Source organism: Podospora pseudoanserina, chromosome 1 (genome assembly GCF_035222485.1).
Source record: "Podospora pseudoanserina strain CBS 124.78 chromosome 1, whole genome shotgun sequence".
Classification (NCBI taxonomy): Eukaryota; Fungi; Ascomycota; class Sordariomycetes; order Sordariales; family Podosporaceae; genus Podospora; species Podospora pseudoanserina.
The window spans coordinates 3,027,195-3,041,299 of NC_085920.1; the positions used below are offsets into that span (position 1 = coordinate 3,027,195).

The following is a 14,105-nucleotide window of genomic DNA, read 5'->3' on the forward strand; positions in this document are numbered from 1 at the left end:
GAACTGAGGTACCTAGGGGAGAGTTTGGTTTGTGATTCTGAGTATTCTGATTTGTGGTTTTGTATACCTAGGGGAATGAATTAGTTGCCTTGGTGGTATGTATGTATGGTTGGAAAGGTGTGGAGGAGATACCCAAGGGTTTGCTTGTTCTCTGGTGGTGTGGATAGTTGCTGTGTTTGTGTCGTCCTTTACAATGGAAGAACGATGATAGTATCCATCTGGTTGTTGCTATAAACCGTTCTCGATCAGAAAATGAAGAGAAAAAAGTTTGATATCAAAAGCGATGTAGGTTTTCCATTAATTGTATGACCTTTGAACCCACCCCCTTTCAGCTTCCCGGTTTTGTTTAAGCTGTTATTATCTATCCCCTCCGCTTTACATCCTCTACTGAATAGCATTTTGAACATACCACATGAAGGCATAAATCTCAACTCCCTACTATATCCCACCCCACCCCCATAAACAACAATGAACTGACATATACACACACACACTTCATCTTACCTTCTCTTCCACCTCCTCAAAAGCCATAGCCCCCTCCCGCCGGCCCCCCTCCTCCTCCCCCTGGCCCCCCAGCAACAGCACCACTCATCAAATCCCCCCCTCCATACCACTGTTGTTGCTGCCCCCCGGTCCCCGGCTGCTCATACCTCAAAACCCCATCCTCCGCCGTGGTCAACGTCCCGTCCATAAAACCACCAAGCGTCATATCCATCGCCTGCGCGAACCCATCCCCCAACCCAGGGAAATCAAAAGTGTCCCCAGGAAAAAAGGTATTGTTCAGCATCCAGGCCGGGTTGCCCATCCCGGGAATGTCAAATGCATTGGAAGTATCAGGCTGTTGTTGTTGAGGTGGGGGGTAATTACCCCAGTTTTGTTGCATTGCCCCCGATGATGATGAAGAAGAAGGAGGGAGAATACCCTGATCATTGTTGGGGCGGGAGGAGGCACCGTTTGCAGAGGCGGCCGCCATTTCTGATAAGAGTTGAAGGGGGGTGCTAGCGACGGGTGGGTAGGTTGGTTGGGGGTTTGGGAGGGGACTGGAGTGGGGACGTTGGGGTGTTTACTGTCAGTCCCTGACGGGCCTGGGTAAGAGGGTGTTTGGAGAGAGGATTGGGGGGTGTCGCTTGCGGTGTTGGAGCCGTTGGAGCCAGTGCCGCTTTGGTTCTGTTTCTGCTTTTGGAACCAAGACCGGAGCATAACCAGGACGAGGAGGAATTTCGCGGCGGGTCGACTTCTGTCTTCTGCTGCGGTGGCGCGGAATTTCTCGAGGAGTTTGTCGAGGTGCTGCTCCACTTTCATGTGGTCCTTGTTGATCACCTTGCCGAGCTCACTTTTTGTGGAGGAGGCGGCGAAGTAGAGCTTGATGAGCACGACGACGGCATAGGCCACGCGGACAAAATTGAAAACTGGGAGGCACCGTGTCGTGTGGACGTCAAGTGAGAGAAATGTGTCAAAGATGCCGTCGATGGCGGTAAGACAGGCGGAGAGGGCGTTGATATGTGCCTGTGTGAGAGGGGCATCCGAGGCCAGTGGCGTGTCTGGGTTGGGTCCCAGCCTACAGTCATCAGGACAATCGCTATGGGTTGCGATCTCGTGCATGTAGAGGCTGATAACGTGGAAGCTCATCTTTAAAGACGCTATGAAGCTGTTAGATGTAGACCAGAAGACGCCTTTCAGATCATACGGTCGACTTACGCTGCTGTAACTCCCTTGGAATATTCTCACTGTATCTCTCCAGCTCCCTTTCAAACCCCTTAAGCGCATATTGGGTCCTGGAATCAGCAATATTCGGCGTAGACGAAGGATCGTCCATGGAAAACTGAATCCCGACCTCCTCGGCAAGTTTGTGCGTCCAAACCAAATGACAGAAATACTTGTCAGTCGGCACAGCCTCCGGGGAAGACTCCAGCACGTCGATACACTCTGCCATGAACGGCGTCCACCTAATCAGATTCGCCCGATGAAGTGCCATTGCCGTGTTGGTGGCCAAAAAATAACACGTCAACCACGCTCTTCTCGCCTCCAGTGTTGTCGGATCAAGCGGTGTCCCGCGCATGGGGTGGTCTCTCCAAGCCTGAGAGACGTGTCGTTTAAACCCACCTCTCGACATCTTCTTGGTCCCCAGTCCAATCTCAATAGCCATCACAGCAGCTACATGAACAAGTTGATAAAACTTGAGCTCCTCGAACCGATCTGGCGGCCAGTACCAAATAACAGCCACCTGTAAGGCCTGTACAAGCTCCAAGCTCTTGTGGCCGTCCACAATGATTTTCTCGGCAAAGACTTGCATTAGCTCCTTTGTCAGTGTTTTTTGCAAAGACGGAATCTCAGACGAAGCAGCCGCCATCAGTGACAAAAACAAGATGGGCTTGTTTGCCCGAACCTCTCCCACCGTGACCCCAGCCGGAAACACAACACCAGGGAGATGATAGCACATCTGCTGTGTGTACCTCATGAACAACTCTTCAGCCATATTCATGGTCAAGATGCCCCGATCAACCACATCTGCCACCTTGGCAGCACCGTCCTCACTTTTGAAGTTTGCTCCAGCCAGTGCAACAGCAGCTCTCTCTTCCTCGCCGGTGACCTGTGTCATCTTCCTCTTCTGGCCAGCTACAGCGGGAGTTGAAGACGATATCGTCGACGACAGCGGAGGCAGAGATGTCGACATTGACTGCTGCTGCCCATACCGTTCACCACCACCCGCATACCTCCCATAATCCGTACCAGGTCGGCCGCCGCTTTGATCATGGCTAGTTCCTCTCCAATCCGCTGAAGATACCAGAGCCTGAGCAGCTTGGTGAGCCTGGGGATCTGAACCTGGCCCGTGAAGCCCTCCTGTCGATGTGCCAGAAGTTTGCGGTCTGGTGGCCTGCAAACTAGCAGTCAACATATCAATCTTCTTCTCCAGCTCCGCCACCCGTGAGTCCGTTTTTTTAGCTCGTTTCCTCGTGGGCTGGGTGATAACGCACTCGCGTTTGGCTTTGGCACATCTCTTGCAAGGGCCATCTGGGTCAGCCGGGTCTGGGTCACAACGAACTTTGAGACCTCTGCATGATTCACAGGCACGGGGCTTTTTGGGATCTAGTCCACCGGCAGCGCCGCCTGGAGAGTGGTGCTCATCACCGGGACTGTTGTGGTGGTGATATGAATTGTTAGGGGTGTTGACAGCAATGGAGCTGGGGGCCGTGGTATTGGCTGGAGTGGACGAGGTGTTGACGGTTGCGGTTGATGCAGGTGTTTGTGGGGAGAATGCCGATATTGGATGGTTAGTGTGGGGAATTTGGGGTTGGTGATGATGTGGTGGTTGCCATTGCTGTTGCTGCGGGCGCAATTGATGCTGCTGCTGGGGATGATGGGCTTGGAGTTGGGGGAGCCTATCATGGTGGTGTTGTGCATTCAGCGAGCTCGCTGGCGGCTGGGCGCCCGGCGCCCCATGAACGGGGGCTGGAGGTGTTGGCGCATTGCCTGGGCCGTTGCTGGAAGTGCTGGTGCTGCCGTTGCCGCTTCCACTGCCGCCGTTACTGCTGCGGAGCATGGGGTCAAGCGCCGAGATGTCCATGCCGGTGGTTGTCTGTTCGGCCTGCCGACGGTCTTGCTGATGCTGACGGCTTTTCTGAGGCCGATCACCGATGCTGAGCGGTCGAATGTCAGGGCGAAGAAAGTCGGCGCTCCAACCGAGAGTCCCGAGTTCAGAAGTGGCGCCGCGCCGAGAATGGAATCCTCCCATTAAATTGCGTACTACACCCGCTGTTACACACCCGCGAAAATTTAATTTCATGTGATGTACAAGCCTTGGATGACGACACCAACCTCGGTAAGCAAAGACTCCGACGTGGTACGTGCGCCACCTCCAACAAACAACCCTACTGCGTACAAACCATTGCGATGTGAGGCAAACCCAGAACACAGCTCATTGCCTGCAGTACATGCTATATCTCAGCGGCGAGGTATCTCGGGTTAGTTGATGAACTGTATCTTGAGGGTTGACGAAGACCTAGCTCAAGACCTTGGGGCTCCTTCTTGAATCATGATCAAGTTGCGTGATTGCATCGACATGTGCTTGCCGGTGATATAAGTTCGAGCACTCCCATGCTGTCTGCGCATTTTAGGTAAGCGCGAGACGGCCCAGAGGGCAAGAGGTACGAGGCAGGAAGTATGAAGGAAGGCAAGAAGAATGGTTGCTGCTACCAGCTATCAGACTTTGACACCAAGATGACGGAGACTGGGCTCCGGCCCAAATGATTATTTCAAGGGAGACTCAACTTCCTGGTCCAGTGAAGTCGAAAAGTATCACTCCCGCATACATTCTTATTCCTTGAGAGAAGAGTCGACCAGCATCAAGCCCTCATCAACAGCTCCTTGTTCATCCCAATCGCTTCACTGTTAGGCCCACGCGTCGACCACCGTCAGCAACATGTTCATTAAGCTTGCCTCCTTTCTGGCTCTCGCAGCAACTGTGGTATGCTGTCTGCCAACTCCTCGGTCCTCATCCTTCTAATCCCTCTACCCTAGACCGCCACCACCCCGTTTCATACCACCAACGCCACCTCCCTGTATCAAGACAACGGCCACGGCATCAAATGGACAGGCGTAATCACCCCCGGTCAGCCCAAAACCACCCTCTTCGGCACCGTTGACGAGATCTACAACTATATCCTCGCTATCAACCCCAACTACGTCGCCCAGCCTCTCGACAAGTCCGATCTTGCCCTCCTCGCCTCCCCCTGGAACGAACCCGGGACCACCAAGCTAGTCGCCCGACAAAGGTCAAAATACCTCGACAAGTTCCCCAGCCCCGTGTGCCGCGTCATGGCCACGGGCAACAGCAGATCCCTCGATCCCATAATAAACGAACTGGATATTCTTGGTGGAATATGTGAGGCTCCCAAGGATGCCTGCCGCCGTGTTGGGTGCAAGTCGACTACGGCTGGGTATCTTTGTGGTGTAAGTCTCTTTTTCCTGTCACATAAGCGGCTTCAATACTGATGAAACGGTCAAAGGAATACGGCAACGCAGCTGTGGTTGCATGTACCGATGTGTCACGTCGTCTGGAGGTGATCAAGAGGGACTGCTGTTCGGTGATAGCTGATTTTGGCGGAAAACCCGTGTCGGGACACTCCAAACGTTACGACTACGGTGTGTATGCTGGGTATGGGAACTGTAATCATGGGGAGGATAGCTCGCCGGCTGATTATCCTTATCCTGGGGGTGGGATTAATGGGAAGTGCTAGGGGTTGGCGGGTATTGCAATGGTAATTGGGGGGGTGATGTCTGCGAAGGGTTGCGAGTGTCTTTCGTCGAGGTTGGTTGATGGGGTGCTGCCTAACGATGATGTGGCCTGACGCGCGTCTCTAAGGGACAGGTCTGTCATTGGTCATGAATTGCTTACTTTGTACTAATAAATATTATCTTCATCGGTTCGGATGGAAACGCGTGTGCCTGTGAGACCCCTAAGTTGTTGCCTGGCCAACCACCAAGTCAAAAAGGGGTAGTAAGTAGGGCGCTCTCGAAAGTCTGGCTTGGACTGCCACGAACATCAACCATACCAGCTATGAAATGTTTTCGGTTGATTTAATGTGAAAGGACAGCTGTTTCGAATGAGTTTGACTGGGGGTAGTATCAATTACAGTCTTTATGTCACCTTATGCTGCAAAACGCGAAAGCGCATTCAGGACAATTTAGAGTTAGGGTTATACACGGGCGTTTCTGGTGCCAGCCTTGATGAGTCCGAGTGATCGGATCGAAACAGAATCCACCCCGCTTTTACAGTCTCCCTGCAGGCACCCATATAGACATCACGTTCTCAAGGCAGGTGTTTAATTTCTGACGGGTTTATGATCGTTCTCCAAGTCTTTATTTTTCGATCTCGATATTTCGTCTTTTGACAACAGACGAGTAAGAAGGGGGACCCGAAAAGGCGTGTTTTGGAATCGTTGCGCTGACTTGTCGTTAGAAATAATTGCACGACCACAGCAAGAGAGTGGTGCTTTTCTGTCAGATAACACGTCTCGCCAAAACCGGACTTTGTTGTTCGAGGCTTTGCGCACAACGGCAAAATGGATCAGAACCGCCCAACGCTTTCCACGCTGCCCAATGAGCTTCTCGCCATGATCATCGAGGAGCTGGTGGACGAGAGCAGCAAGCACAGCGGTGGACCTTCCATCAAAGCCTGCCGTTTGGTCAGCCGCCAGTTTTGCGACGTCAGCTCTCGCTGGCTTATTCCCTCGGTCAAAGTCGGGCACAGTAATGATTCTCTGGCGCGACTGGATGCGATATCACGACACCCGGCGATTAGTCGTGGTGTTAGGACGATAGAGGTGGTGCTGTCTTCATATTCTACTTTCTGGAATCCTCTTGGGGGGAAAAGGGAGTTTATCGACTTTCAGCGGAAGGTCTTGGCGAACCGGGCAAAGATTTTTGAGGTTGGCAAGATTATTACTATGACTGAGAAGGATAATGCGATATTGAGAAAGGTGCATGAGGTGTTGAGGTGTTGGCTGTATTTCCAAGAACCGAAACGACAGCCGGAGCCGGGGGGTGATTTGGCGCTTCACCGGGAGTGTATGGACAGGTATTTTGGGGAGTTCCAGAGGCTGGCTTATGAGCAGAAAGTGCTGGTGGATCACAGGGCGATGGGAACGGCGGTTGCTGAGGCGTTGAGCCGGATGCCGTGGGTGGCTGGGCTGAGGTTTGATGATACTTGCCATTATGGCAGACGGAGGCGGGGGCTTTCGTGGGAAACGCCCGAGACGGTGGTTGAGGGGATTTATGAGAATACGCTGTTGCCGTTGACGAGGAGGGATCTCGAGGCCAGAGGGTCTGTTATTGTTGAAGAGATTCCTTTTTATCATCATGCTTCGGGGTCGGTGGCCTCGCCTCGTCCGCTCTCGGAGACTATTCCTCGTGTTTTGGCTGCTGTGGGGGGTGTTGATCAGGTAGAACTCAAGAGTCTCGTGGTGAACGTGGACTTGATTGATTTGAGGAGGGTTTTCAGGGAGGTTTCTGATTTGCGAGAGAAACTTACAGCTGCCACGAGGAGGTTGACAGACATTTCGATCCAGCAGAAGGCTGGGTATGACGATAGGTCTTTCTGGGGTCTCTGTTGTACATCGCCAAACCTTAAACACTACTCGGTGGTACTGGAGCTGGGATCACATGCGCTGGACCCGTTGCTGGAAGGGCCTGGTTCGAATGAGGAACGGAAAAACTTGACGGTTATTCAGGTGAAGGGTGCTAGAATGACCGTCAGCACCCTGAAGCGGTTTCTTGACACTATCCCAGATGCCCTGGACCGCGTAGAGTTGGTGGGTGTCGAGGTGGTTGGGGGAGGTTGGCGGGAGGTTTTGGATATGCTCCGAGCGAAGACTTACCGGCAGACGGGGGACTGGCCGTACCCTGTGAGAATCTCTCAGGCTGTTAGCCCCCATCCGGACCATGAGTTGCACTCAACGTTTGAGTGGGTTTTCCAGAGCGATGCGACGTGGGAGCCGAGCGATGCCGACGTGTATGTCATGAGACAGTCGGGGGTCAATCCGTTTGCTCCGGAGGCAGGGAGGTTTCCTTTAGGTGGTATTGTCAAGTGGTAGCTAAGGTGTGCTGTTATGGCGGCGAGGCTTTTCAGTTCTAGGTTCGTCTTTACTTGCCATGCCATAGAATGTGTACATCATTAGATACTATCACGACTTTCGAATAGCTGCCTACTTACTACCTACTTCATAGATAGAGGATGAAGTCTGTGAAACAGCACGAGAGTCAGCCGAGAATGCCGAAAGATGGAACTTTGGCCTTTCAAGATATCCTAACGGCCTACCAGCCATCGTTTTGGATCTACCAACTATATTCTCCGGCTTTACAGAGCAACTGTTTATCCTCAACATAACTGCACCCCACGGCACCAAATCTTCCAAATAAACACCACTTCTGCACCCACTATACCCCCCTCCCATCCTTTTGTTTGTCCAATCCCTATCCCAACCCAGACTTCAATCAATCTCACCGACCCTTCCAGAAGCGAACCAACCCGCGCGCCCCAACTTCCTCATCTTTCACCATCAGTAACGAGCCACCTACCAAACGGGGCCCGTTCCGTTCCTCCTATTTCTCCTTTGTAACATACCGAGCTTCGGCTCAAGTTTCTCAACCCCGAAGCTTCCTGCAGCAAATTCTTTGAATGAAAAGAGGGCCAATAAAACGGCACAATTCCACCAAAGGGACCCAAAAATTCCCATGGGAATGGTACGACAAGGATTTCGTTGATGGAAGGAGCGGGAGTCCAATGGCTCGTGGCTCGGGTTGCGGGTTTTGAGCTCCGGGGCCGGCGGGGGTGCATTTCTTCCCTTCCCTTCTCTTCCCTTCCCGTACCTACTTATATACGTGCTCTCTGTTCTGTGAGAGTTAGGTCTTGGAGTCTCAAACCAGAGCTAGAAGCAAAAACCCTCCAAGCCCTACCTACTGATGAGTCGATCATAAAACACCTACCTACCTAACCTAACCTATAACCCCCAGGTAAGTCATCAAAGAAAAAAGACCGAAAATGCAGCCAGAATCTACATGCTGCGTGGCTCCCTCCTGCCCCATGTCTGACTTTCTAGCCAGGCTCTAGCATCCTTTCTTTGACCTCTCTCCATTCAAGAAAACTTCCTAGCTTTCTTCTCCCGCCCCCAATCGAAATATTTCATAGGTAGTCAAGCAAGAAAGTCATTGCGGTGACCTTCAGATAAGACAAGCTATCAAGGTCCTCAACCCTCCTCCCCAACCCTCCTCCCCAATTCTTTGACCCAACAGCTCCAGCCCATCCCATCTCTTCTTTGTTCCCTCACCACCAGTCCCCCACCTTCAAGCGCCAAGTGAACGGGTTGGCTAGTTTAACCCGTCTTCACCTTTATCTCCATTTTCCTTCCTATCCTAGATGGAACAACTTCGGCGTGTTGCTCGCCAACACCTTCCCACCCAACAAACAACACCTCATCAAAGCAAAGCATCAAATCGCCATCACCCGGTTGAAATATCATTTCCTCACATTTGTAACTATGAGGAGAAGGCATGCTAGTCAACCTAAAATAATGATACTTGTTCCATGTCGGATCTGTTTCCATGTCCTTCCCATAAGCCCATCTGTCTGCCCTATTCCCATACCAGGGCAATCCAGTTCAGTTTCAGCCATGTGATAAAAACCCGGAACCCTATTCATACACTCTGGTGTCCTGACATGAAAAAACAACCCATAAAAACCCCCATGTCAAAAAATATTGCAGTCTGATTCCATGATCTGCTGCTGCTCTTTCTCATTCCATCCATCTCCCACGTTGTTCGCTCGCTCGCTAGTCATTTCACAACATAAAAACAACCGACACCCCAACCTCGTAACCTCTCCCAATGTAGTAGAAGGTAACTACCCCACTGTAGCTGCTTGTTTTGCCTTTTTGACCCGGCCTTTTGGGGGAAAGAATTGGACTCATTCACAGAGTCCCAGTCCAGCTGAAAGTTGACCCCGAACACCTTGACGAACTCCAGACAAAAAATATTGACAGGCCGACCCGAACTCCGTTCCCAAGCCAAATAAAGCCATGTATCATGTAGGCAAAGCCCGTCCAACCCAATCTAGCCGGACCCATAAATTGGAAAAGCCTGTCTCAAACCAAATGACGTGGGTGGATGCATGCGTAGGGTAAAAGCCTTTTGAGCTCAAAAATTTTACACACATTTCTCTCTCGGTGTCTTGTTATGGAGTTCAGTCCATGTAAAAGTCACCCTTCAAGATGCGCTCTTGGAAGTGATCCGGCTTCTGCGGGGCACGGGGCCTCGGCTGAGCAGGCGGCGCTGGCATATCAGACACCGATCTGGCTCGGTCGTGACGAGGGTTGATTGACGAAGCCGAGACGGCGGGAGGTCCACCACGAGGAGGAGAGGCACTGAGGCCAGAGGCAAAGGAGAATGAGGGCCGGGCACCTTGGGCGACGGTGCTTTCGGCACGGGATCTAAGCTGATCGGACCAGTTGAAGCCTTGGTCTGATCGAGCGGTAGGAGAGCACAAGTCAGAACCTGTTCGAGCTTGGTTTGTGGTGCTTGCCTGAGGAGGGACTGTTCTGCCCCATGTGTAATTCCCAACACCTGCCGAGGCAAGAGGGGGTGTGGATGGATTACTGCGGGCAGTACTGCCTCGTCGGGCCGGTTGGGAAGGCATACCATTTGCACCAGGACTGTTACCTCCACGCATGCCACGCATGGCTTGAGCGGCACCCAGGCTCATCCGGCGAGAGAAGGGAGTGGTAGGGGCGGTGTGGGACATGTCATCTCCGTCCTCGATGGCACTCTCGTTGATGGAATCGGAATTGGTGGAGATGCTGGCACGGCGCATAAAGGCAGCAGAGGTGTTTGTGGGAGAGGTTCCTGGAAGACCAAAGGTGGCAACAGAGACTCTTCGGCGCTGGTTGTCCAGCATGGACGTGGCCAAGGGGGTGGGGAAGCCCGTGACTGAGGGTTGCGAGATGGAATTGCTCCGGAAGAGGCTGGTGAGAGTGTTGGAGGTCACAGACCCGCGTCTCTGTTGTCGTGCCATATCGTTGTTGGAGTTGTTGGAGGATGAGTTGTCTGAAGACATGATGAAGGAGGGGGGCTTCAAGAGCCAGAGGACGCCAGGACTTATATCGAAAGGGACGAAAGTGTGCGTTTAACGTCCTCGTGTGAGACGGCAAGGATGGCCTGTCAGGAGGGCGGGAGTGGCTTCGGGGAAATCGGTAGTAGGGTGGAAGTGTAGCAGCGTGTGCCGACTCGTATGTTTTGTAGATTGCAATGGTTCGAGTCCTGTGCACACCGGCGCCTTCGATGTAGTGGAGGTGAAACGCTTAAATGGCAAACTGTTGTGGGGGGTGGGATGACGAGAATGACGAGGGGTGGTGCAACGCCAGGGCACTCGGGTCTGAATGGCTCGCGCGCTGTCGACTTTTCTTTGTTGACGGACAGCCAGGTGTTCAGGTAATGGGCGGGATGATCGGCAGGCCTCGTTCGATGGGAGAAGCACGGTCACGTTTTGGGTGGGTGGGAAAGACGACAGGTACAAGGCCGTTGCGATATTGCGGTCCTTTCCTTTCCTTTGTCTACAATGGCAGCAGCGGTCCGTCTCTGCCTATCTGGTTGTCGAACGGGGCCAGGCTGCGGGCGGGGTGCTTCCTCAGACGCTGCAGAATTGGGGGGGGGGTCTGACTCGATTGGCACCGACAGCGGACGATCGCGGGGAATGTGTTGGGGAAAGTGGTGTTTGAGAGTGAGATGGAAAGTTCAAGCAGCTGCGGATCAATTTGAGGTGTGAAGAGGAAGGAAAAGAAGGGGGTCGTTCTGTCCTCTGGCTCTTGCCCTCTTGACTTTGCCAGTTCCATCACCACCGACAAGCGGCGGTGGTGGTACTAACTACTATGGGAAGCGGCGTCGATCACTGGTTCGGCCAGCACAGACGCCGCTATCAGCGTGTCCATCACACATTGGGCAATGTGATTGGCTACCACTCCAACGAGTGGACCAAACACTGCTGCTATGACCAATGCCGTCTGCAGAAAGGCTGCCGGCCTGGGGGTTAGCGTCCCCATCCTCCAGGGGAACGACCCCGGGACTAGCAGTCTAAAGTGAAGCCAAGATCCCAGCTTTCGACGTCACGGCCCCACATTAAACTTCACCCAATCGAACGATATGCGGGGTAGTCGAACAACTGCCAGTCTCTCTCGCAACTCCCTGACATCCCCCAGCACAAGACATGTGCTGCCTCTTGGGCGCTGAAAACGGTCAGCACGATGGGATTGAAGGATGCGCATTGCATGATGTCGCATCTTTGGCAGCCTTCCACAGAAACCGTGAAAACAAAGATACCCTCTTGGCGAAGAGATGCATCACTGCGGCGGGCGAGCATGTGGCTTTGAGCTTAGCCAAATTAGGCATGTTGTAGTCTACTATAAAACGGCCTGGACTGGAATTTACCGTCCGACCATCCATACATCCCTCGTCCTTGCCATTGCCTCTCACGAGATGCACATCACTTTTGCCACAGAACTGTCTTGTTTGCTGATGAGATCTGCCCCTAATCAACAATGACTGCAGCGAGATCCAATATTGGCATATGAAAAGGGCGACGCAGGACCCCTTCTTCCCTCTCCCCCAATCAACGGACCGTCAGGCACAACCGCTTCCCCTCTTTTCACCGGTCAACAGCTGCAATGGTGCCGGGCTGCAAACTGATGCAACCACCAAATGCATCATATTCGTAAGCCGCCTTCTGGACTCTCAAAATGTCATGCGAAGACAGCTGTGTAGGGAAAAGGAGCAATCAATCGATTGACGGACAGTTGCTCCGGCTGCTTTCCCCCCACCCGATCACTCTCAGGAAGGGTCTGAAACCTTTTGTCTTGGAGACCACGACACCATCTATGAGATCAACAGAGCTTTCCTGTCTATCTTGTGGGGGCCTTCCCTGCACCACCACAACCACCACGTCTCAGCTACATGACAGGATCCCATCCACCAATTCCAGGTGACCATGCCCGCAGTAGTCGCGCCAACTATCCTCTGACTTGGCTCCTTGTTAGTCCCCAGTCTAGCACACCTAGCCAATTCGGTGCCGGGGAGATAAAGCATACTGCAGCAACCCAAGCCAGCCCAGCAACTCCAAAGCAACCCTCCGGGAGAGAGCAATGCCAATGAAGCCGTCTTTCCGCACCTGAAGGGATCTGGTTGACTCCAGTTTTCCAGCCTGCCTGCATGACGGTTGAGTTGTAGATTGGCGAATCCTTTTACACTTGCATACTACCCCCTGCTCCATCACCTCTCGCTTCCAACCGTTCTGTCAGTCTTGAGTGCTGTACAGTACTTTGCTCGAGATTGGATTGACAAGAAGCTTAATGGGCCGAACACCACCATTCCCCCATTCTCATTGAGCCCCTCAATGAGCGACGTGGCAAATGTCATCACCTCCCATCTCGCCAAAGTGGTCCGGAGATAACACCGCCCAAACTGACCACTGAGAAGGTGGCGTACACCATGATGATGGCAGTCGATCGGGCATTTTGAAATGTCGTAGGGTGTCAAACGCCAGATTGCTCATTCGCCATGTGCGTAAGGAGGTTTCATATTCTCAGCAAGCCACACCATCAGACAACAGTGTGACATATGTCCCATAGCACCATAAGGCATACACTGGGGAAGCACAAACACCAGCAGGTGTGTGAGACACAACTTGGAAGGCAGCGGGGGTAATATATGCCTCTCGAGTTCAACGAGCCACGCGGACGTCATTGTTTTTCACTTGAAGGCTTCAAACTTCGCCGAGTTCCGTTTCACGAACATGAAGCTGAACCTCGTGTGTAGCTACAACTTTCTCTTTCAAAGGGTCATCGAACTGGCACTTCTATACGGTGTTCCAGGCCTGTCCTATCGGAACCCAGCATCGTATTCTCAACTACCTAACTTTTTTCTGGTCCCATCCCATCTTATTACCATCTGCAAATTCCCCGCATTTGTCGGCCATTCCGAGAAGTGGGCGCATGCAATATACTTACTCCTCTCCTCTTTCCGGGTTACCTATCCCATCCATCATGATGAGGAGCCAAAAGTCAACTCAAGTATGACAATCTGCTGGCTCTTTCCTCCATCCCTACCTACCTACCTACTTCACCCAATCTTTACGGATCACCTGGTAACACACCGTTGAAACTTTAAATCTCCCACAGACGTCTGGGGGAGGGGGTTCGACTCCCCAGAGAACAGACAATTTGACTTTGACAACTCCCATGAATCTGGGAACATGGGTCGCAGGGGAGGTAGCTAACCTCCAGGAAAAGGGGTTTTAGCTCCAAGGGAGTTTTCTACTGGATTTGATCAATGGGGAAATATTCTCCTGCTTTGGGGACCCAAAAGTTGCCCGTAGAGCGAGAGAGAGCAAACCGGTTTCCGCAATCAAAATGACAGGTCTGTTCGTCCCCGTTGAAGAGTGTGCGCGACCAGAGTCCATGCATGCTCTTTGGCCTTTCAACAACACAGTGGACAAACCTTGGTGGTGTTAAGACGGACATGTGGAGGGTGGAAGCCGAGCCACAACCCCAAAAAAACACACACAC

The 14,105-nt window shown here is 52.5% G+C and overlaps 4 protein-coding genes across 4 annotated transcripts; 2 read left to right on the forward strand and 2 right to left on the reverse strand.

Annotated features, from left to right (window-relative positions):
- Positions 1-598: 598 nt before the first annotated feature.
- QC764_108530 (uncharacterized protein) lies at positions 599-3,784 on the reverse strand (the record flags this gene model as incomplete). Its single annotated transcript, XM_062942117.1, has 2 exons — positions 599-1,640; positions 1,699-3,784. The coding sequence occupies 2 exons, from the start codon at positions 3,782-3,784 to the stop codon at positions 781-783; spliced, it is 2,946 nt and encodes a 981-aa protein (XP_062805039.1). The 3' UTR covers positions 599-780.
- On the forward strand, positions 2,873-5,325 carry QC764_108540 (uncharacterized protein). Its single transcript, XM_062942118.1, has 3 exons — positions 2,873-4,465; positions 4,519-4,950; positions 5,007-5,325. The coding sequence occupies exons 1-3, from the start codon at positions 4,421-4,423 to the stop codon at positions 5,235-5,237; spliced, it is 708 nt and encodes a 235-aa protein (XP_062805040.1). The 5' UTR covers positions 2,873-4,420; the 3' UTR covers positions 5,238-5,325.
- Positions 5,326-6,062: 737 nt separating this feature from the next.
- On the forward strand, positions 6,063-7,592 carry QC764_108545 (uncharacterized protein; the record flags this gene model as incomplete). Its single annotated transcript, XM_062942119.1, has 1 exon — positions 6,063-7,592. The coding sequence occupies one exon, from the start codon at positions 6,063-6,065 to the stop codon at positions 7,590-7,592; it is 1,530 nt and encodes a 509-aa protein (XP_062805041.1).
- A 1,407-nt stretch (positions 7,593-8,999) lies between these two features.
- Positions 9,000-11,562, reverse strand: QC764_108550 (uncharacterized protein). Its single transcript, XM_062942120.1, has 2 exons — positions 10,192-11,562; positions 9,000-10,014 (listed from the first exon to the last, which is right to left on the reverse strand). The coding sequence occupies exons 1-2, from the start codon at positions 10,604-10,606 to the stop codon at positions 9,737-9,739; spliced, it is 693 nt and encodes a 230-aa protein (XP_062805042.1). The 5' UTR covers positions 10,607-11,562; the 3' UTR covers positions 9,000-9,736.
- Positions 11,563-14,105: the final 2,543 nt, after the last annotated feature.

Bases quoted from the DNA above. Each gene is read 5' to 3' on its own strand.
- QC764_108550 (XM_062942120.1), bottom strand. From the start codon at position 10,606: ATGTCTTCAGACAACTCATCCTCCAACAACTCCAACAACGATATGGCA. The intron at 10,015-10,191 runs GTATGCCTTCCC...CCGCTCGATCAG, and splicing joins TAACAGTCCTGGTGCAAATG to ACCAAGGCTTCAACTGGTCC.
- QC764_108540 (XM_062942118.1), top strand. From the start codon at position 4,421: ATGTTCATTAAGCTTGCCTCCTTTCTGGCTCTCGCAGCAACTGTG. The intron at 4,466-4,518 runs GTATGCTGTCTG...CCTCTACCCTAG, and splicing joins TGGCTCTCGCAGCAACTGTG to ACCGCCACCACCCCGTTTCA. The intron at 4,951-5,006 runs GTAAGTCTCTTT...AAACGGTCAAAG, and splicing joins CGGCTGGGTATCTTTGTGGT to GAATACGGCAACGCAGCTGT.